The sequence below is a fragment of the Oratosquilla oratoria genome, chromosome 2, assembly GCF_046742065.1.
Source record: "Oratosquilla oratoria isolate Oo_2021 chromosome 2, ASM4674206v1, whole genome shotgun sequence".
NCBI classification, from domain to species: Eukaryota; Metazoa; Arthropoda; class Malacostraca; order Stomatopoda; family Squillidae; genus Oratosquilla; species Oratosquilla oratoria.
The window spans coordinates 19,112,945-19,137,406 of record NC_134778.1 but is presented as its reverse complement, the minus strand read 5'-3'; the positions used below and the strand labels follow the sequence as shown (position 1 = coordinate 19,137,406).

The window sequence follows — 24,462 nt, the reverse complement described above, 5'->3', positions numbered from 1 at the left end:
ACGCCACGAGATGGGAAGCGTGCAAGAACGAGGCCAGACAAAAGATAGAGATACGAAACAGAGACATTTGTAAAAGTGACATGTCAGAGATTAGCGTTGTCGTGCGAGTCATGAATGGTATGAAAGAGGTCTTTATTCTGCAGTGGACTCAAAATAGTCGATTGAATGATACATACACATACATATATGTGCGTGTGTGTGCTTTGTGTGCGTGTGCGTGTACCTTGCGTGTGCGTGTGCATGCGTGTGAGTGCATGTGTGTGTTGTTTATCTTCTTCGAAAAAAGAATAACCACGAATTCTAAACTTTCACAGGAAAAACAAATATAACCAAACATTTCTCTATATGACGCAACACAAGAGATGAGAACGAGAGATTTCTAGAGAAAAAAAGAAAAAAAACATGAATCACCGTATTCATTGTTGTGGTGCGGTGGGGAGACTTTTTTGGCACAGTGCCTCCGTTGGCACTATAAAGCCTGCACGTACAAGACAACCCTGCCAGTATTTGAAAATACCAAATAGACATCGTGGACTAAACTCCGGATTCACAGCGTTACCTACACATTACATTGAAAATTAATTGGCACTTGAGTCCACTGCAGAACAAAGGCCACGCACGACTACTTTACCCGGCGTTACAATAATTGAGAACTAAAATTACTGTTGATATTCTGTCATTATAGTTCGAGTGTCAGTGTTGCGAATCCTAATAACCATCATCGAAGTAGACAAAGAACCCATAACAGCAAATATGCCTGCGCCGACCGAAGAGATGCGTCTCTACTTTCCCAGCGTAGTCTTCTTCGATCAAAGCCGTCGCGACTTCGAGATGGTCGTCAAGGAGATGACAGACAGGTGTGGGCTGCTCTCGACAGATAATCTGTCCTCCTGGAGGAGGCTCAAGCAGGAGGAGCCCAAGGAAAAGAACCAGGAAGTCTCCATCACAGATGACGTCGACGCCAGAAAGGTAAGGGTCTTACAATATGAGCGTAAACACTGTTATAGAAAACGAAAACAAACGAAGAACACGTTAAAAGAATTACCATTTTTAAGGGTCGAACAAGGTATGTCAAAGGCGAATTGAAGTTGATCATATATTCAATTGTACATACACACACACCCGTACACACGCGCACACACACATATGCACACACACACACACACACACACACAAACACACACACACACACACACACACACACACACACACACACACACACACACACACACACACACACACACACACACACACACAGACACACACACACACACACACACACACACACACACACACACACACACACACACACACACACACACACACACACACACACACACACACACATATATATATATATATATATATATGTATATGTGTATGTATGCATGCATGCATGTATGAAATATATATGTATGTATATATGTGTGTATGCATATATGTATGTATGTATAAAGTTGTGCATGGGTATGAATGTGCAGCGTGTTAAAAACAACTAAACTGCCAACAGTACTATAATGGATTTCCACATTACACTAGTTTTAACAAGTTAATCAACTGATCAAATACTCCTAACATTTTAAAAGATAATTCAAACTCCCCTGACCTCATGATACCGTCCTCAGATAAAAATCGACGTGAAAGATTTCAAGGAAGGATCGTTGACTGTTCAAGCCGTGAATCAGAGCCTTATAGTGGAAGGCTCCGTCGAGAGGAGAGGAGAAAACGAGTCCAAACCCAACTTCTCTCGCCATTTCCCTTTGCCAGAAGTCGTTGACTTGGAGACTATCACCTCTACCATCTCCTCCGATGGTGTTCTTACCATAACAGTTCCGAAAAGAGTAAGTATATGTTGATCCCGAAGACTCTACCCTACTCTACCGGTGACACTTCCTCCGGGTTCCCTTCTCGACCTAACCCCTCCTACATCTCAAGCGAGTAAGACCGCTAAGCATTAGCTAGACTAAAAGTCTGCAAAGGTGTCGTATTATTGAAAAGGTTGACATGTAAGATCCGGATTTTCTTGTGGGTGTTGCCAGCATATTGGCAACATACACTCGACCCACAAGTACCCTGACCGAATGCCAGCCTACAGGGGGGAGGAGAGTTGAGTAAAGGCTCTCTCAAGGAGGCGAATGTTTCTTAGGCAACACCGGCACTACCTACAGGCGTGTTTTGGTGTTTAGCTTATATAACCAGCTTTAAATCGTTTTGGAATGCAATCAAATATATGTTACATCTAAATTAGCTGTGATGATATAGCAGAATACAAGTCCTGCGATTCAGGGAAACCTATTTTTTTATTTACCCAGTTATTCAGTCATGGGTCATAATCATTCCATTTAGTATTTTTTCTTCATTTCCAGAAAAAGAATCCGACTCACGAAAACAAAAAATCCTCTGGAAACGTGGACCTTTTTTCTTCAACAACACAAAGTTCCCCCTTAACAAGCAGCTCTGAATGCCACACTACGAGTCAAACAACAAACGCATCAACGTCCCCAGACCCACCTCACATGGGAACACGTGTTCTCGAGGGTAATAGAAAAGCCGAGACTGAGATACCTTTTGTACTTCGAGGATCCTTCTTCGACGACTCCTTCTTCTTCTTCGCTCATAGGGAGTTCAAGGCAGCGATGGAAACAATGTTGCGAGAACGTAAAGCCAACAGGTCTTTCGTAGACAGCAAGAACATACACCGAATTCTTCGAAAAAAAGTTAATCCTCAAGTTGTAGCACTTTCTCAAGATGACGCATACCACAAAGTAAGCACAATGTTCTCTTGAAATTCAACTCTAAAATGAAATTTTTTGGATTCGTGTCATCACTGATATTTCTTTTTTCCTGCATGTGCGAGGTGAAAAAAAATACGTATTTGTTTATGTATCTACCTGTATATCTACCTATATATCTATATCTACCTATCTACATTCACAATCTACGTATTTATTCATTCATTTATTTGTTTATTTATTCATTTGTTTATTTGCTTATATATCTATTTATCTATTGTTTATAATAATTTTTTATCATTATAATTTTCATTTATCTACCTATCTATTTATTTTTCTTGCAGATTTTTATGGACGTGCAAGACTTCAAGCATGGCTACGTGCAGGCCAAAATTGCTGGAAGGAGCCTGGTTGTGGAAGGACGCGCAAAGACTGAGGGATCTTTGTCAAAAAAGATATTTCGACGAAGATTTTCTCTGCCCGCTCATGCACAATCGAGTGATATTACAGCAGCAATGTCTTCCGATGGAGTCCTGACTATACTTGTCAAGAAACCTCTGACAACAATTCACGAAAATGAACTTGAAATCCCTATCAGATATGTTCAAGATAATATATCGTCATGCCGACGGGAAACCAGCAAAGAGCTCATAAACTCAACTGCAGAACAGAACCAATCCATCCCAAAATCTCATGGAAAAACATCAGAGGAACAAACAGGAACGATAAGAAAGGAAGCCAGTCAAGAAGTACAGATTCTTTCAGGAGAGCATCAGCATCAGTCATACCTCGTTGAGGATCGGCAGAAGCAAAATGGAGTTTATAAACAAACACAATCTAGTAACAACGAAAACCAAAAAATTCAACACCATGTTGCTACTGAGCGCTCTGAATCCATGAACAAAAACACAACCATTGCAACCCCTTTCCAACCCAGAGTAAGAATTCTGACATCTACATATCTCCCACTTTCTATAGACTCTTTGAGGAAGACCGTAAGAACTTTCCATGATTTAGCACAGGAATTTTTCTAAAAAACAGATTATGGTAGAGCATGTAGAAATGTATTTTGAGAATAAAATCTTTTATATCATGACGTATTTTTTCTCCCTTTAATGATTACGAATGATTTAATCTTGTATAAACAAAGGCTTTAATTTCTTTTATATGGGTATGGCTGAATCAAAGCACCTTTTCGGCCTACGATGGAAATAGATATAAAAGGAAGAATATTACTTTGTTGGAGATTTACAGAACTTCTGTTATTGGGAATAATACCGGGCCAAAAAGACTGAGTTAAAGAGGTAGCCGAGAAGAGATCTAAATAGTTCATGCTTGTGATGGTCAGCGTATATTCTCCCCAATTATTGTATTATCAACCATTGATTATATTGTTAGCCATTAATTGTATTATTAATTATTGAGCATATTGTTAATTTATTATATTATAATTAAATTGTACGTACAATGTATGTAAGAACCAATATTAAGCCCACGCGTGCCTCTATGAGTTTGCCGCCAAATCTGAGTTGGTAACGAAGCGTGGCTTTAGTAGTGTATCAATCTTCAAGTGTAAACACGCTTTTGTAATTTTTGATGTATGCAGAGAAAGGAGACTCAACACACAGTTTATTTGTCAAGGTCCTTTTTATTGCTACCTATAACATTTTGGTGGTACGCGGTAAAGTCATATATTTTGAATATTTTGAACAAAGCAAACAAATTGTGGTTCCATTTGAACGTTGTCAAGTGATACGTAATTTGGCTGGCCAGTACATTACTCGTGTGTTAGCGTGTTTTCCCTTTTCTTCCCCATTTTCAGTTACGTTTTCTAGTGACCATGAACAGTGTATTCTAAATGTGCGCCATGTGATTTCTTTTGGGAGACGAATACCTCGCGATCCCCAGTTTTGGCGCTTCGTGTGGAATTTTGTTGGCCATCATCGTCTTCTGCATTAGTGGAACGTTTGCCTATTGCTGCTGTGTTCGAGACAACTCATCTGAAGCCTAAATGTGAAAGGATTACTCTTCTAGCCTAGTTTGTGTGAAGAGTTTGCCTGTGTGATTGCCGGGCTTCAGTGCGCCGCCTCCGTAAGAATGGTTATGTTAAATTGCTGGTTGACAATCTTGTATATTATATTTTTCTAGTTACACATGCAAGTAATTCTTTTTAAAGTATTCAGATTCCATTTATTTTGTGTAAAATTTAAATAGTTAATGTCCAGGCAACCATATTACTTACGTCGTAGATAGGTAGCCATGCAACTTACGTCATAAGCGGCCCTATTGGAACGTCATTCTCTTCGGCAATCTTTTTTTATTTAGTTATTGTATACTTATCTCTTTAAGGTGGCGTTTTCTTTAATTATCTATTTCTAAGAGAATTTGTGCCATTGTTTACTTTTTAAGGTATTTTCCAAGTGTTGGATCTATTTCACGACCGGCAGCCCAGATGGATTCATCTTAAACCTTAAAGGGGCATGTGTTTTTGTAAGCGGTTGCAATAATTAATGTATGTAATAAGAATATCTTTTTATTTTTCACATTAATGTTGCTACGGAGTGGTACAAAGCTTCCTAGCTCTCCTTTAACGATGTCTACCAGGCAAATGATGCTATAATTTATAAGCAACCAAACTTTACCTTATACATTGGCTAATACTACACTTACTCTCCTACATCAGGACCTTTCTATAGTTAAATTCTCAGCACAAGACCCTCAATATTCAGCGGCTACCTTCCTCTAACACTGTGAGGACAGCATAGTAAATACTAATGTATGTAGTAGTTCTGAGATCTTATTCGTGAGATCTCAACCTGTTCCTAGCAGCTGAAATAATGGCAGCCTCATGTCTTAACTCCTAAACATTAAACTATAATTATGATATTTCTAGAAAAAAATTCTTAAACATATTTGAAAACTCCCATGTAGGTGATAATTTTCATTGGTGTTTCCATTTAGCTAATTTGCTCACGTCCCATTTGGGAACACTGAACTATATGCATGCTCAGGCCAACGCCAGCAAGATGGCTTTTGAGTCATTGGAGTCATTATTTCAATCAACACAAGACTGACTGTAGATTTACAGGTTCATTTTTGGTGACTGAAAAGTTGCATCTCAATAAGTTCAGGGTCTTTGATCATTTCCAGGGACTGAGTTAAGTATTGCACGTTGATAGGCTTAAGGTAACAAGAGTGCTTATCCCTGCATTGCTTACGATGTTATCCATGGTGTCTTGAATTGTATTTTCTAATCTTTAGTCATTAAGTGTGATGTCTTGAATTATATTTTGTAATGTGAGGTATTAAGTTTAATGTCCCGGACGTCCGGCATTTGTTATCTCTAGTCTAACTGGCGCTAGTACTTATATATATATATATATATATATAAAAATAAATATATATATATATATATATATATATATATATGTGTGTGTGTGTGTGTGTGTGTGTGTGTGTGTGTTTATATTCTTTTGGATAAGTGCATGTGTATGTTATGTACGTTTTCTTGTATAGGGTGTGTTCGTGTAAATATTTTTTCTACACTTTTGTATGTATAATATGGCATGTGTAGAGTAGGTCGTTCATTTTTCCCCTGGTGGCCGAGCGATGTGATGTTCTGCGTATATTTTCCCCATTTATTGCATTGTCAACCATTGGTTGTATTGTTAATCATTAATTGTATTATTAATTATCGACTGTATTGTTAATTTATTGTATCATAATTAAACTGTACGTACAATGTAAAAACCAATATTAAGCCTACGTGCGCCTTTGTGAGTTTGTCGCCAAATCGGAGCTGGTAACGAAGCGTGGCATCAGTAGTGTATCAATATTCAAAGTGTAAGCACGCTTTTGTAATTTCTGGTGTATGTAGAGAAAGGAGACTCAGTACACAATTCAATTGTCAAGTTGCTTTTCATTGCCATCCATACTATGCCACATTACTTCTGACCCAAGTCAGTAGGCGGGATACAGGGATGACCCATCATCCATGAGGAGCTAAGATGAGGGAGGGATGAGGGTGGTGGATTGGGATGGAAGGGGTAAGAGTAGGTATTTACCTTTGACTTGGCTACTTTCCTAATAAGGGGAAAAAGCTCTTGGTACATAGATAACAAAAAGAGAGAAAGAAAATAGACGTTAAAGGTGATGCGCATTCTTTTTCAAGTGAAGATGAATACATGGGGATGTCTCTTTAGTCCCGAAAACTTATGCCATCAATACCCTATCCGTGGAGGAAAGAGGTGGATCCCTGGCCTCTTCAACTCAATACGGAATACAGTAGCGGTATTCTTGTCCCCAGTCATTGGGTGCTAACCCATTTGGTCCATGTAAAATAAAGTGTTGTCCGAAAAGAGTGAACAAGGAATGAGAAATGAGAGTTTCCATTGCCTTCCAAGTAATTTCACAGAATTAACGACGATTTCATAAAGTGCGAAGAATTTTTGATACCACAAATGGTTTGTTACAAGTCATAATTACAACTTAAAAAAAAAAAAAATTCACACACAGTTTGACTACAATAAACATAAAAATGCTTCCATTGTATAGTGAAGGTCATAGGTTTGATACAAGTCATAATTACAACATAGAAAACACACACAGATTGGCTATAATAAACAGAAAACGGCTTCCATTGCATAGTGAAGATCATAGGTTTGATACAAGTCATAATTACAACATAAAAAAGGACAGACAGATGGACTATAATAAACAGAAATCGGCTTCTATTGCATAATGAAGATCATAGGTTTGATACAAGTCATAATTACAACATAAAAAACAAACAAACACAGATTGGCTATAATAAACAGAAAACGGCTTCTATTGCATAGTGAAGATCATAGGTTTGATACAAGTCATAATGACATAAAAAAAAAAAAACACAGATTGGCTATGATAAACAGAGAACGGCTTCCATTACATAGTGAAGATCATAGGTTTGATACAAGTCATAATTACAACATAAAAAACGCAAACTCAGATTGGCTATAATAAACAGAGAACGGCTTCAATTGCATAGTGAAGATGATCGTGGTTCACCATTTTTCATACATTCAGGAAAAGCCCAAGAGGAAGAAAGAAACCCAGATAAAAGATCACAGGCATCCGGTTGTGTATGTGCTCCCTTTCCATCAAGACAATTCCCCTGAGTACTCCCCGCTTAGTCCGGGCCATTAATTCCGGGGAATTTTGCGGCCGCGGACCGTTTCCAGAAGAGCAAGTAAACCCGGAATTGAAATCGAAACCAGAATCGGAATTGACAGGAGAACAAGAAAGAAGAGGAGAAGAAAAAGAAAAGAAGAGGAGTAGGAGGAAAAGAAAAAAGAAGAAGAAAAAAGTAGAGAAAAAAAAAAGAATGAGGAAAGAAAAAAAAATAAGAATGAGAGGAAAAGGGAGAAAATGGAAAGAAAATGCGATAGGGAAAAGAAAACATGGAGAGTAAGTAGAAAAAAATGAGAAGGTAAAGATGAAAATGAATAGGAATAAGGGGAAGAAGAGGAAAAAGAGGAATAGAGGCAAACAAAAAGAGAGAGAGGAAAAAGGAAAAGGTGAGGCACAAGAGAGAGAATAGAGGATAAGAGGAAAAAGGAGAAAAAGGAGATGGAAAACGGAGAAAAAAGGAGCAGAGAAAGATGCAGAAAAAACAGTAAAAACGAGAAAAAATAAAAGATATATATATATATAGATATATATATATACATATATATATATATATGTATATATATATATATACATATATATATATATATATATATATATACATAAATATATATATATATATATACATATATATATATATATATCAAAGTGATATATGGAAAATAAAGATGTGAAAATGTGAGAAATAAAAAATAAGAACGACAATAAAAAGGAGTTACAGAAACTAAGAAGAAAATGGAAAAAAACACTCATTAGAAAGAGAGAGAGAGAGAGATAGAGATAGATAGATAGATAGATAGATAGATAGATAGATAGATAGAGAGAGAGAGAGAGAGAGAGAGAGAGAGAGAGAGAGAGAGAGAGAGGAACAGAGAAGGAAAAATATAGAAACGATAAAGAAATATGAAGGAGGAGGAGGAGGAGGAGAAGGAGGAGGAGGAGAAAGAGGAGGAGGAAGCAAAGCCCTTTCTAGATGCCTCTTTTGGGGAACAACACATTAATTTGATCTGGGTGTAATTCTTATTTGAAATGTTACACTCTTTTTTATACATTTATCAAGTAATTCATTTGATTATTTTGATCTTTTGATTTGTCTGTGTTTTAATTTTGTGCCCTTCCGTCTCTCCGACTTTCCACTTTTCAGCTCTTCAGATTTAAACTCCTACAGGTAATATATATATATATATATATATATATATATATATATATATATATATATATATATATATATATATATATATATATATATATATGTGTGTGTGTGTGTGTGTGTGTAATTTTAAAGTTTCATGCTTTCACAATTTTAGGTTTATATGTCTTCAAAAGTTCAGGTTTTCAGAAGATCAGGATTGTAAAATTTCAAGTTTTTAGTATCTCAGGCATTCAACATTTTAGACTTTCAATATTTCAAGGTTTCAATATTTAACGCTTTCCAAATATCTGACTTTCAACATTTCAGGCTTTCGATATTTCAGGCTTTCAATATTTTATATTTTCAATAATTCAGACTTTCAATATTCAGTCTTTCAAATGTCTCGTCTTTCAACACTTCAGGCTTTCAATATCTCAGACTTTAAAAAAATTAGACTTTCAACATTTCACGCTGTCAATATTCAAGCTTTCAATAATCAGGCTTTCAATATTCATGCTTTCAACTTTTCAGGTTTTCAAAATTTTAGTCTTTCAACGCTTCAGGCTTTCAATATATCGGGCTTTCAATATATCGGGCTTTCAATATATAGGGTTTTCAATATCTCAGACTTTCAATATTTCAGGCTCTCAGTATTTCAGGCTCTCAGTATTTCAGGCTTTCAACATTTCAGGCTTTCAACATTTCAGGCTTTCATTTTTCAGGATAAGAACAACTTGTCTTTAACCCATTCAACTACGATGACAAGATGTCTTGTCATTTGGTCAAATAAAACAAAAAATCATAAAACACCAAAATGTTTGATCAAACACCAGAAAAATATGACGTCAGTCCTCGCTTCGCTGCGAGCGAAGCGAGGATTGACGTCATATTTTTCTGGTGTTTGATCAAACATTTTGGTGTTTTATGATTTTTTGTTTTATTTGACCAAATGACAAGACATCTTGTCATCGGAGTTGAATGGGTTAATGGTAAAAGCTAAGGACAATTTGTCTCTAAGGGTAAAGGTTACTGTCGTCGATAAATTGTTTTCCTGGAAAACAATTCCTACGATTTCTTTGACTCGACCACGGGAGACAGGACTGTAAAGAAAGGTCTTGTGATGAAAGATCTTTGATCCTTTTCTTGAAGGAAATCGTTTTCCTTTTACTTCCACAAATGTGAAATATAAGAGAAAGAAAATTATATAAAAAAGAAAAAGAAAGAGATAAAGTAAAAGAAAAAATATCAAATTAAATGAAAAAGTAAGAAAGAAAAAGAGATGAGAAAGCGTAGGAAAATGGACGAACAAGAGGAAAGAGAGAAGAGCAAAAAGGAGAATAGAAAGAGAAGAAAAAATAGTAGAGGCACGAGAGGAAAAAGAGGAAAAGGAGAAAAAGAGAAGAGAAAAAAAGAGAAAAAAGAGAAGAAAAATAAAAGTAAAACAGGAAGAACAAAAAGAGAAACACAAATAAAAGGAATATGAATAAAAGAAACAAGACGAGGACGAAGAGGAAGACGAAGAAGAGGAAGAAGACGAAGAGGAAGAGGAAGAAGAGGAAGAGGAAGAGGAAGAAGAAGAGGAAGAAGAAGAGGAAGAAGAAAAGGAAGAAGAGGAAGAAAAAGAAGAAAACGAAAAGGAAGAAAAAGAAGGAGAAGAAGAAGAAGAAAAAGGGGAAGAAGAAGAAGAAGAAGAAGAAGAAGAAGAAGAAGAAGAAGAAGAAGAAGAAGAAGAAGAAGAAGAAGAAGAAGAAGAAGAGGAAGAAGAAAAAGAAGAAGAAAAAGAAGAAGAAGAAGAAGAAGAGGAAGAAGAAGAAGAGGAAGAGGAAGAGGAAGAAGAAGAAGAAGAGGAAGAAAAAAGAAGAAAAAGAAAAAGAAAAAGAAGCAAAAAACAAGAAAATTAAGAAGAAAATAAGAAAAAGAAGAAAAAAGAAGAAAGAGAATGATGATAATGAAAAGAAGTAGGAAATGAAATAGAAGAAATATATAAATTAGATATCTTTATAACATACAAAATTGTTGATGGTAGCCGGCTCAAACGTCTGGCAGTGCTGAGAGAGTGAGGTCGCAATGGACCTGTCCTAATCCCCCCCTAGTGTACTTCTTTTGTATATATATTGTCACTGTTTTTTTACTCTGTACCTTTGAAAATGTCTTGAATAGACGAAAACGTTCGATCACTTTTCATTCTATTTTCCAAGTGGTTTTATTACACACACACACACACAGACACACACACACACACACAGACACACGCAGACACACACAGACACACACACACACACACACACACACACACACACACACACACACACATATATATATATATATATATATATATGTATATATATATATATATATATATATATATATATATATGTATATAAATCATATATATATAAAAACATATATATATATATACACATATATATGTAGGGGGTAGCCAAAAAGAAAAAGGGACAGAAACCATTCCATTTCCTATATATTCCACTCCCGTCCACCCTCCTCCCTCCCTCATATCTTGATACCTCCCCGATGACGGGTCATCCGTGCATCCTGTCCACACCCCTGGGTCAGAAGCAGTGTCGCAAGACACAGTACATCCACATCAAGGCCGCTTCATAAACTCGGCGACCCCCCTCTCCGTCCCCTCATGCAGAAAAGGAGAAGACGGGGAGAAATCCCTTCGGGCTGCGTTAATTTTTTTTTTTCTCGTACATACTTTCTCACCCCCCATCCGCAACCCACTCCCCCTCATGCATCATAGCATCATCTATACACAACCCATAGACATTCCTCTCTTTTGTAATGCCCCTTTCACCTCATCCATCCACCTCATCCTAGGACGCCCCCTCATATTCACTCCTTCTACCTCTGCCTTCCACACTTCTTTTACTAATCTTTCTTCACTCATTCTTTCCATGTGTCCAAACCATCCTAATACTCTTTCTTCAACCCTATCTCCCAGTTCCCTTTCCACCCCTGTTCTCCTCCTCACCTCCTCATTTCTCACTCTACCCAGCCTAGTAGCCCCTATCATACTTCTCAGACATTTCATCTCAAACACATTCAATCTCCTTCTCTCTTCCTCTCTCATGCTCCATGTTTCTGCCCCGTACAATGCTGTTGGCACAATCAATCCTTCATATAACCTCCTCTTAGCATCCATTCCCAGATGTCTATTTCTCATTATACTTTTCAATCCACCAAGGCATTTACTCGCTTCTCTTAATCTACATTCTACCTCCATCCCAACTCCTCCCTTTCCTGTCACATTCGCATCCAAGTATCTAAAACTATCCACTTTCTCAAGTCTTTCACCCTTAATGCTCACTTCCAGCCTGCTGTCACTCTCTCCCCTTGTACATCTCATCATCTTACTTTTGCCCACATTTATCTTCAGCTTCCTTCTTTCTCACACCTTCTCAAGCTCTGTCACTAACTTCCTCAATCCCTCCTCTGATCCTGCTACAAGCGCAGTGTCGTCAGCAAACAACAACTGGCTCACCTCTCACTTTTCTCCATTTTCTTTAATCATCTCCAACCCCTGACCCACTACCCTTGCATTCAACTATACGCCGTAAATTCTGAACGGTCTAACATAAGTCGTATGCTAAATACCACTTTCCCTAACTAATATATCCTAAGATAAATATTACTTTTCCTAACTAATACATCCTATGATAAATATAACTTACCCTAACTAATACATCCTATGATAAATTTCACTTTCCCTAACTAATCCACCCTATGATAATGATCACACTTGAGGGGTCCAGAAGGGTAATAATCAAGTCTGAATAGTATTCAGTACCTACTACCTAATGACATAACTCAGGCAAGTATTGGGGGTGCAACGGATAGCAGGCGAGGCCGTAGAGACAGGAGGATGAGGGAGTTGTACTCCATAGGTCTGAACTTAAGCGAGCGAGAGAGAGTAAAGCTTGTTCCCTTATATAGGTCACCAAAAGGGGCGGAGTTTCGCAAGTTGGAACTTGTGGGATAGAATCAGGAACGGAGAAAAGCAAGCTGGCTCAACAAACTGGGACCTGTAAACCAACCGGCTGAAGTGCTTCTTGAATTTTCAACACTCAGGTCGTGATATGTTCATACATACATACATACATACATACATACATACATATATTTAATAGGGTAGTAAAACAGTACAAAATTTCCTTATGGTACAAAATGTCCTGTGGACCTTTCAGCAACAAGGTTTTGTTCTTTTGTATTTTTTGTTTGTTTTACTATTACCATTATTATTTCCATGTGTATATAATTTTGTATGTATTTTTTCATTTACTGTTACCATTAATATTTCTGTGTATATTAGTTTGTATGTATGTATAACGTCCGAAAGTTTTATGTGGCATAACCTTTCCAGTTTTCGTATTTCTGTCAAATATTGTTTTTTTTCTTTCTTTTTCTTTTTCTTTTTTGTACAATTTGATAATAATATTACTTGTGTTTTGGATTAACAATATCATAGGATAGTAAAGCAGTATCTAGTTTCCTAATTGTACCAATTGTCCTATGGACCTTTCGGCCACATGGTTTTTGTTCTTTTTATTTTTATTTTTTCATTTTTTTATTTTTTTTATTTTTTTTATTATTATTATTTTTTCTTGTTATATCACATTCATTTCTATGTGTATATGAATGTATATGTATTTTTATTAACATTAACATTTCCATTTGTAATTAAATGTGTTGTATGTATAATGTCCGAAGGTTTTATGTGGCTATGACCTCTCCCAGTTTTCTTCTTTTTTCTGTATAAATATTGTGTTCTATTTTTTCTTTCTTTGTACTCTGAGGATGTCGTAATAGACGAAAACGTTCAGTATTCCGACTTTAATTTCCCTGTGGTTTCTGCAATATCTTTTCGTCACGCGTTATTGTGATTATTTTTGCAACATGGATACCACACGCCACCTTGAAGACTTCGCTGCCTATTCTCCTGGACTTTCTCCCATTGTTTCTACGTTCTGTTCTTCCCTCATCAAGTCACATAAGATGAAACTTCGCCTTAAGTTTTTAAGGGATTGTCTCCAAGAGCAAGTCTTACCGAAGTCCCTTGGAAACTATCGATTGTTGAAATTGTGTAATAAACCATTTGAGGAATTTCATCAAATCATCTTGCAGAAACACATAGACATCACGAGGTTTGAAGTTCGAGAACTCTTCAAGATTTGCAAATCTGCGAGACAAAGTTTCCATCAAGCCATCCCTGAAACATGGAAACCTAGACTTCTTGATTTTTGTTACGGTAAGATGAGAAGTGTTTGCAAGAAACTTAGCCATAAACTTAAAAAGAAACTTACTAATCTCATTGCAAATAGTGATTGGAGTAAACATGCCAACTCTAACTTCATGATCAATCTATCAGACAAACCTTTAAGTAGTGATGTGAAGTGTGCTTTAGGTTATGGTCTCAGCTTTGCTAACCAACATATTGATTATGTGGATGTAGCAAAAGGTTTTTGTAATTTAGAAAAATATGGTGATGTTCCTGTGCAAGATCTTAATATTTGCAAAGGACTCGTATACAGTTCACTAACAACACCTAGCATCCCAAATTGTCCCAGACGTTTCTCACTTGCTTTCAAAGAATTGAAAAATGATAAAGATTTACATATCACTAAAGCAGACAAAAGTAATTGTTTGGTTATTTTGAACAAAGCTGATTATGTTGACAAAGTGAAAGACTTGTTGAATGATGAAGTCACGTATTCTAAGCTCCGAAAGGATCCACTTGAGTCAGTTAATGCAGAATTTAATAAGAATCTTAAAAAGTTTTTGAAAGGGAATGACTTACTCATTAAACAGTTTTCTACTTTGTCACCTTCCTTACCATACATGTACGGGATGATTAAAACACATAAACCTGGTCATCCTATTAGGCCTATAATCAGCTCTACTGGCTCCATTTCTTATAAATTATCTAAATGGCTAGTGTCCATTCTGAGCCCCCTTGTTGGATCCATTTCTCATTTTCACATTAAGAACAACGAAGATTTAATCAGCAAACTTAATAGTCTAGACCTTACTTATGATTTCAAGTTAGTTAGTTTTGATGTTACTTCTTTATTTACACGTGTTCCTGTTTTTGATTTGCTTGAATTTCTAAGAAAAGAGCTTCATTCACATAACTTACCCTTACCTGTAGACATTATTATCGATTTGATTAAACTTTGTGTGGTTAACTCTAAATTTGTTTTTAATGGTGAATTTTATGTTCAAAAATTTGGCATGGCTATGGGAAACCCCTTATCACCAGTTTTAAGCAATTTGTATATGGAGTTCTTTGAAAGGGAATTGTTACCTTGTATTCTCCCCCGTAAAGTCATCTGGTATCGATATGTCGATGACATTTTATGTATTTGGCCTACTGATATTAATTTGGACAATTTTCTGATTAATTTAAATGACTTAGTGCCTTCTATTAAATTTAAAATTGAGGTTGAACAAGGTAACAAATTGCCATTTTTAGATGTTTCTATTATTAGAAAAGATAGATGTTTTAGGTTTGACATTTTTAGGAAACCAACCAATGTTTTGTCATATGTTCATTTCTATTCTACACATCATATTAATACTAAGGTTTCTGTTTTTTCATCCATGTTTTTAAGAGCTTATAGAATTTGTAGTCCAGAATTTTTAGACCAAGAAATAGGAAAAATATATGACATTGCATCGGGTTTGAAATATCCAAAATATGTTATAGATAAAGCACAACATAGGGCCAGGAAGTCTTATTTCAATACAACCCAAAAAGATACTTTTTGTAAGAAAAATCTTTTAGTTATTCCATTTCATGATAATCTTGTAAGACTTCCTCGCATCCTTAAGGAGTTTAATATTAATGTTATTTTCAAAAACAGTACCATCAAAGAACTCCTTATTAAAAATTCCCCTTGTAATAATGTAGGATGTGTTTATAGTATTCCCTGTAAAAAACTGTAGCTCCTGTTATATTGGCCAAACAGGTAAAGAATTGAATATTAGGATGAAACAACATAAGTACAGTATAAGGACGGGCCAAATGTCCAATGGGGTTCTTGTCCATGTTAGAGACACAAACCACAACATTGACTGGGACAACGTTAAGAAAATTGTTGATTGTAATTCAGCTTTAGATAGGAACATCATTGAATCCTGTTTCATAAAGAACAATTTTGATAATAATATTAACTTGAGTTTAGGTTTATTTAAACTAGACAATTTTATAATTAATAGGGTAGTAAAACAGTACCAAATTTCCTAATGGTACCAAATGTCCTGTGGACCTTTCAGCCACAAGGTTTTGTTCTTTTGTATTTTTTGTTTGTTTTACTATTACCATTATTATTTCCATGTGTATATAATTGTGTATGTATTTTTTCATTTACTGTTACCATTAATATTTCTGTGTATATGAGTGTGTATGTATGTATAACGTCCGAAAGTTTTATGTGGCATAACCTTTCCAGTTTTCGTATTTCTGTCAAATATTGTTTTTTTTCTTTCTTTTTCTTTTTTGTACAATTTGATAATAATATTACTTGTGTTTTGGATTAACAATATCATAGGATAGTAAAGCAGTATCTAGTTTCCTAATTGTACCAATTGTCCTATGGACCTTTCGGCCACATGGTTTTTGTTCTTTTTTTTATTTTTTTATTTTTTTTTATTATTTTTTTATTATTATTATTTTTTCTTGTTATATCACATTCATTTCTATGTGTATATGAATGTATATGTATTTTTATTAACATTTCCATTTCCATTTGTAATTAAATGTGTTGTATGTATAATGTCCGAAGGTTTTATGTGGCTATGACCTCTCCCAGTTTTCTTCTTTTTTCTGTATAAATATTGTGTTCTATTTTTTCTTTCTTTGTACTCTGAGGATGTCGTAATAGACGAAAACGTTCAGTATTCCGACTTTAATTTCCCTGTGGTTTCTGCAATATATATATATATATATATATATATATATATATATATAATTTTGCATCTTGACCCGCCAATATGCTCGATGTACTCACTGACTTGTATCCCTTCTTCCCTACCCCTCCCCATTCACAAGACTCCGAAAACCTGTTCGATCACCAGAAGTTTTGTTGACTTGCCAACTTTTTTTCACGAAGACCGAGACTAAAGTTTCCACAAAGTTGAAAGGAAGAGAAATCGTTCCTCTTTAGGCTGAGCGAAGTGGAAGGATTATTTCAGAAAGATGAGATGAGACTATTCATAACAGTTTACTATTCACGGTCCAAGAACGAGAACACGGGCGGACGTGACCATTCTACCCTAAAGTAATCTGGGCCTCCGGATGTCTCCGGTCGTAAACCCTCCAAGGCTCAGGAGACGCAATCCCATTGTAAATATTCAGCATAAGGAGATCGCTTCCTGTAGACTCTTAGAGGACGCCATCCCCCCACGATCTGGTCTCGAGGTCACTGGATAGATCCGGTTGGATCCGGCCAGACTGGATCGTTATGTCGGTTGGACAAATCAAAATTGGTACATACACTATCCAATCTGGTCGCATCCAACCAGATCACTTCGGTGTCCTCGAGACCAGATCGATGGTGTCCGTTAGCCATTGTAGTATTTATAAGACAAGGCGGAGGCGACCTTCCAGAAATCTCTTTGATGGTCTCGAGAGATGAAGACTAATAACCTCGAGGGTCTCGAGACTCGAGAGATTGAGACTAAATATCTCTAAGTTCTCCAAGGTATATAAAACCATTTGCACTTGGAGAAAACAAATATGAATGGATTGTATTCCCTTGTCGAATGGGGCTCATAACACGAATTTTCTCTGCACTATGACTCTAGTATCTAGTTTAGGTTTTCAGTCTATTTCATTCTAGATGCCGTCAGACGATAGTATTCACCTGAGAGAAAACCAATATCGTAGAGAGAGAATTGAAATGTGCCACATATCTACTATCTCTCCTTCTCTTTCTCTGCCTCTTTTTCCCCTTGTTTCTTTCTCTCCCTTGCTTTCTCTCCCTCTCTCCCACTTTCTCTTTCACTTGCTTTCTCTCTCTCTCGTTCTTTCCCTCTCTTTCTCTTCCTCTTTCTTTGTCTCTTTCTCTCCCTAGCTTTCCCTCCCTCTCTCTCTCACTTTCTCTCCATTTTTCTCTCTTTCTCCCTCTTTCTCTTCCTATCTTTCTTCCCCTTTGCTTTCTCTCTATCTCTTCCACTTGCTTTCTCTCCCTCTCTTTCTCTCCTCTCTTTCTCTTCCTCTCTTTCTTCCCTTGTTTTCTCTCCCTAGCTCTCTTTTTCTCTCCTCTCTCTTTCATTTGCTTTCTTCCCCTTTGCTTTCTCTCTATCTCTTCCACTTGCTTTCTCTCCTCTCTTTCTCTCCTCTCTTTCTCTTCCTCTCTTTCTTCCCTTGTTTTCTCTCCCTAGCTCTCTTTTTCTCTCCTCTCTTTCATTTGCTTTCTCTCCCTCTCGTTCTCTTCCTCTCTTTCTTCCCCATGCTTTCTCTACCTCTCTTTCTTTCTTTCTCTCCCTCTCTTTCTCTTCATTTCATTCTTCCCCTTGTTTTCTCTCCCTCTCTCTTTCACTTGCTTTCTCTACCTCTCGTTCTCTTTCTCTCTTTGTCCTCCTCTCCTTCTTCCCCTTGTTTTCCTTCCCTTTTTTCTCCCCCTCTCTTTCACTTGCTTTCTCTACCTCTCGTTCTCTTTCTCCCTTTGTCTTCCTCTCTCTCTTCCTCTTGTTTTCCTTGCCTCTCTTTCTATTTCTCTTTTATTCAGGTGAGGGAACACCAACCCATGCACCACCCCTCTCTGTATCTGAAGTTTAGGTTTATGGGAATGTTAATACTTGTGGTCCCCACTGTGTAAGATCTATAATCTTTGCAATGTCTTTAACGCCACGTCCCATCAGATGAATAAAATCTTCTGGCGTTAACGAGAATAAAATACGTAAAAATTGTGATATTTCTCTAGTTCCCTCACTACAACGATGTCCTTCCATAAGGAACAGAACCCTCTGATGTTGAGCAGAATGAATACATATATAACAAAGGGTCTTTTTCCCCCTTATAAGGGGGTAGGTGAATCAAAGCAAGCACGCACGTGCGTATGCACACACACACAAACACACACACACACACACACACACACACACACACACACACACACACACACACACACACACACACACACACACACACACACACACACACACACACACACCTCACACACATCCAAACTCATTCATCGTCCCTCATAACCACGTGAAGGAAGGGTCATTCTTGACCTCCACCACATTGGTCTGGTTGAAGGCAATGCAAAAGAAGACACCGTGGCTGCACATCGGGGTCCTGCAGCCAGAGCTAGTTTACTTACCATCCCCAATGCCCCTCTATTCACAAAGGTGTTCAACAGATGAGGCTGAAAAGAAAGAGAATAAGAGAAGAAGAGAGAAAATAAGAGAAAAAGAGAATGAAAGAAAGAGAGAATATGAAGGAGAGAGAAGAAGAGGGAGAAAAAGAGAAAGAGAAAAAGAGAGAAATAGAAAGCGAGGAAGAGAAAGAGAATGGGAGGAAGAGAGAGAGAGAGAGAGAGAGAGAGAGAGAGAGAGAGAGAGAGAGAGAGAGAGAGAGAGAGAGAGAGAGAGAGAGAGAGAGAGAGAGAGAGAGGGAGTAGGGGAGAGGGAGAGAGGGAGAAAGAGGGGGAGAGAGGGAGAGAGTGGGAGAGAGAGGGAGGCCTGTTATTGACGAAAATAAACATACACAACGCTGAAGGAGCGACTATAACTCCCCTTTGTTTTATTACGAATATCTGTTCTCCCAAGTTCCTGTCACTGGAGTTCCCTACACCCTGTCTCCCACACTCAAGACTCCCATAGTTATTGTTACTTGGCGTTGGGTAATTTTATTTAGCCGAACAGACCTTCTCGACACTTAATCGAGCAGTGAAGAGTCTCACTCGAGTCACAGTCTGTATGAAATGTGATATAAACCCTGGCCGTCCTGAAACTATTGTTACAAGATGATTGAAGGGAATATTCAATCCTTTAGATGTCCAGCGTGCACACGCGCGCACGCACGCACGCACTTGGGTGCAGGATGGAAGGTCCGACGTCTTCAGAAAACTCCCAAGGGACCCACCATTGTTATCGGGCCTGACAGTGGTCAGAGGGGTCGGGCGCATCTGACCTCATCCGGACATCTGGGCCGAGCACCCGGGGCATCTACGTCCAATACTGCCAAACTGCAAGATCAGCATACGTCAAAATTATATATCTTTGTGCACTCCCTTTGTAAATACGGACCCATGCATGAATACTGAGTGTCCATACTCAGTCCATGCATTGTACATTATAGAAATAAAAGTGTACACTGTAGAAATAGGGGAAAATAAATTATTATAGCTAAGTAAAGTGGCAACATCCACTTTGTGCCTGTAAATAGAACTTGGCAACTCCACGAGTTCTGCTTGTTGTTGTTCCGAGAATGTAGAGCACTCTAGATAAAGACATTAAAGCCAACAATCCATCACCAAGTTTGTCTCACCAAACCCAATGTAGACCACAAACAACAAATCTACACTATTTACTTTGTGAAAACCACGAGACTTCTTTATTAGGAGCTATGTACTTCCGCGAAATCTAGGTTCTTCAAAACAGCTTAAGAGAAAAGGAAGAAAGATATTTCCTAAGTCGATTAGAGTGGAACTGCAAGGTTCAATTATGTGATAAAGAAAAAGAAGAGGACATAAAGGGAGCAAAAATGGCGAGAGGGAGAGAGAGGGAATGGAGAGGTAGAGAGAGATAGGGGGAGAAACAGGCGGAAATAAAGAGGAGAGAAAAAGGAGAGAAAGAGAGGGAGAGAATCAGCGGGAGAGAGATTAGGAGAGAAAGAGCGGGAGAGAGAGAGCGGGAGAGAAAGAGCAGGAGAGAAAGAGAGGGAGAAAAATAGAGAGAAAAAAGAGAGGGGGGAAAAGAGAGGGAGAGAAAGACGAAAAGAAAGCAAGTGAGAGAAGGAGAAGGAGAGAAGGAGGGGAGAGAAGGAGAGGGAGAGAAGGAGAGGGAGAGAATGAGAGGGAGAGAAGGGGAGGAAGTGAAGGAGAGATGAGAGAATGAGAGGAAGAGGAGAGGGAGAGAGGGAGAGGGAGAGAAGGAGAGGGAGAGAAGAAGAGGAAGAGAAGAGAAGGAGAGATGAGAGAAGGAGAGGAAGAGGAGAGGGAGAGAGGGAGAGGGAGAAAAGGAGCGGGAGAGGAAGAAAAGGAGAGGAAGAGAAGGAGAGGTGAGAGAAGGACAGGAAGAGGAGAGGGAGAGAGGAAGAGGGAGAGAAGGAGAGGGAGAAGAGAACGAGAGAAGGAGAGGAAGAGAAGGAGAGGTGAGAGAAGGAGAGGAAGAGGAGAGGGAGAGATGGAGAGGAAGAGAAGGAGAGGTGAGAGAAGGAGAGGAAGAGGAGAGAAAGAGAGAGGGAGAGGGAGATATCAAGAGAGAGAAATCAAGAAAGAGGGAAATCAAGGGGAAGAAAGAGGAAGAAAAAGAGGAGAAAGAGATAGAGGAAAAGCAAGAAGAAAGAGAGGGAGAGAAGAGAAGTAGAGAAAGCAAGAGAGAGAAAGAGAGGGAGAGAAGGAGAAAGAGAACAAAAAAGAGGAAGAAAGTGAAAGAGAAAGCAAGGGAAAGAAAGAGAAAGAGAAAGAGGAAGAAAGAGCAAAGGGAAGACAGCAATGGAGAGAGAGAGCAAAGGAGAGCTAGAGAGGGAGTGTCCAAAACTAGTTATCATAAGATGGTGTTTATATGAATATTCGCTTATTCGATTTCGTCTGTAAATTACCCAAAAGGAATTTCTAGTTCCCTCCCCCAGTGGAAGATCGCCTCTCGAACAGAATATTATTTCCTTTTTACCTTTTCCACTCCAAGGATACAGGGGTGACCCTACATTCTGGAGTAGTCAAGATGAATTTCTAGTTCCTTACCTGGTAGAAGATAGCCTCTCAAACAGAATATTTTGCCTTTTTGCCTTTTTCACTCCAAAGATACAGGGATGACCCGACATTCCGGAGGAGTCAAGATGAGAGGAAGGGAGGGGTGGTTTATGGAGGTGGAATGGGTGGGAATGAAACTGGTGGGAATGGAATTGTGCATTTTTATTTTTGCTACCTTTCTGGTAAGTGGGGAAAAATCCTTGGTACATAATCTTTTCCACTCCTATCCCCCCCCCCTTTTTATTTTTTATTTTTTAAATTTATTTTCATTTTATGTTTTTCATATCTAGTGATATTTTGTATAACGCTCATGATCCGTTCTTTCAACTCTTTATTTTTTTTCTATTTTTTTCTTCATATTATATATTTGCTGTATTCCGGCCTACGCAGAAAAAAAAAATATTGAGAGAATAAAGAAAATTTCTGGAAACTGAAATACATCATAATCGTTTGGTGAAGAGCTCGAGAAACAAAGGAAACGTTTAATTATACACTCAACCAGATCAAAAGAATTTAATAGATTCACTTCGTTCATAGTACCGGTGTACTTTTGGTAATTTTAAGAATTTTGTTTTCGCTATAAGCAGAATATTTGATTTAGCTTAGGGAAACCAATATATATATATATATATATATATATATATATATATATATATATATATATATATATATATATATATATATATATATATATATATATATATATATAATTAGACTGTATTATTTGATGTCTTTGGAGGCTTAGGGCAATTTCTGGCACATCTATGAATCTTATTACAGCTGTAGCCAAACAGTTCTATTCAGCCTAATTTATTGTAAAAAATACGGTACCTTCTTGGACAATGCCATAACATCAAAATGGTAAAAGGAGAGACAATCGTAAACGAATTTTTTATCATGAAAAATCTGACTCCATTTTTAGAATAAGAATGAGGAGAAGAGTTTTCTATACGCACGTTTGGTTAGCCATGTTGTACGGATGCGAGATTTGGACAACCAATATGACCAGAGAACATTGTAATGGTAGAATTGAACATTCCTTGTAATACTGTATATTTATTATTGTATATTGATTATGTATGTATATTGTATATATTCAATGTATTATTAAGTGTGAAAACCAAGTATTCGTATTAAGCGCGTGGCTGTGACTTCCCCGCCAAGTCTGAGCTTGGTGGCGTGGCTTGGCATCAAAGGCAATCTTGCTTCTTCCTCCTAAGTGACCGCACGTATTGTCTATGTAGTGCTGTGCAACTATTCATTCATATTCGTTGTTTTATTATCCAATAGGCACCCTCATACAACATAAGCACCAGGAATATACATATAGGGCTTCGATTGATGACATTGAGAGAAAGAGAAGTGAAGAGTTGTTATGATAATCCGATAAAAATGAAATATAAATTTTAGAAATAAACGGTCAGCGGGCGGGAGCTAGGGATGTCTCTTCCTCCATGAGGAACCAAGATGTGAGGGAAACAATGAAGGATGGATACAATCCCTTTGCATATAGGTAGATCAGAATAATAATAATAAAAAAATACAGTACGTAAGACGTGATATAAGACAACAAAGGACAAGAATTCCGTGATAGGAGGGAAAATAGAAGAGTGGAGAATGAGCGGACGATTGAATTATATATGTATATATATATATATATATATATATATATATATATATATATATATATATATATATACATATATATCACATGGGTTTGGTACGATTGGTCTAACGACGATTGGTCTAATACCGATTGGTCCAAAGCCAATTGGTCTAATAGACCAATACGTCTAAAACCGATTCGTCTAAAACCGATTCGTTCAATATACTGTTTGGTCTAATGACGATTAGTCTAAAATTGATGTAAAGAGAGTGATAGAAATATAAGAATTTAAATCAGAGACTTTTATTTAAGACACACATAAAAATATACTTTAAAGACAATGATAGAAACTTTTATTTAGGACACACATATAAATATACTTTAAAAATACAAAAAGGATATAAAAATCTAACTTAATAAGCAATATTATATACGTCTTGAATTATTTGGCATGGTTTGTCACTGGTTTCAATAGCTCTTTGTTTTATTTTATTATGGCACTTCACTACATCGATTCGACTAGCTTCCGCAGATCCACAAGTATGATCACTTTGTTTTGTTACAATGTGACAATTATCTTCACAGTGAGTTACGGCAGATCCTTTATATGATCTTGTTTCGCATCGCCAGTAAAATGTTTCTTTACCACTTGTCTTTTGAACCCTTTTTGAGCGCAATGTAAACAGATAACCATCTGCAGCAAGCTTTTCCTTTCCTCTTTCGGATATCACAATTTCACACACAGGAAACTCCATGCTAAGGGCTTAGGAGAATACTCCAAAATGCAAATACTCTAAAACAAAGTAAGAAAGAGCTTCGACACAAACTATCTCTTAGTTAAATCGGTAGTTAGAATAAAGAAATTTTGCACAAACTATCCTT

At 37.2% G+C, this 24,462-nt stretch overlaps 2 protein-coding genes across 3 annotated transcripts in view; both read left to right on the top strand.

The window, feature by feature from the left end:
- The first annotated feature begins 490 nt into the window (after positions 1–490).
- LOC143037498 (uncharacterized) lies at positions 491–3,825 on the top strand. Of its 2 annotated transcripts, XM_076205814.1 has the most exons (4): positions 491–969; positions 1,626–1,841; positions 2,367–2,765; positions 3,077–3,825. In XM_076205814.1, the coding sequence occupies exons 1-4, from the start codon at positions 754–756 to the stop codon at positions 3,764–3,766; spliced, it is 1,521 nt and encodes a 506-aa protein (XP_076061929.1). In that variant the 5' UTR covers positions 491–753; the 3' UTR covers positions 3,767–3,825. The 2 variants fall into 2 exon arrangements, with proteins under 2 accessions (XP_076061929.1, XP_076061940.1); XM_076205825.1 differs by lacking the exon at positions 1,626–1,841.
- A 10,122-nt stretch (positions 3,826–13,947) lies between these two features.
- The window catches only part of LOC143034564 (uncharacterized), a 26,713-nt gene continuing 16,198 nt past the window's right edge, over positions 13,948–24,462 (top strand). Inside the window, exons 1-2 of the mRNA XM_076200804.1 lie at positions 13,948–14,515; positions 19,828–19,901. Of these exons, the coding sequence (XP_076056919.1) occupies positions 13,948–14,515; positions 19,828–19,901 (642 nt within the window). The remainder of the gene's footprint in view (positions 14,516–19,827; positions 19,902–24,462) is intronic.

What these genes read in the sequence shown, in the direction of transcription:
- LOC143037498 (XM_076205814.1), top strand. Translation starts at nt 754, where the DNA reads ATGCCTGCGCCGACCGAAGAGATGCGTCTCTACTTTCCCAGCGTAGTC. An exon ending in ATGACGTCGACGCCAGAAAG is followed by an intron (nt 970 to 1,625) that starts GTAAGGGTCTTA and finishes TACCGTCCTCAG; the next exon opens with ATAAAAATCGACGTGAAAGA. An exon ending in AAGATGACGCATACCACAAA is followed by an intron (nt 2,766 to 3,076) that starts GTAAGCACAATG and finishes TTTTTCTTGCAG; the next exon opens with ATTTTTATGGACGTGCAAGA.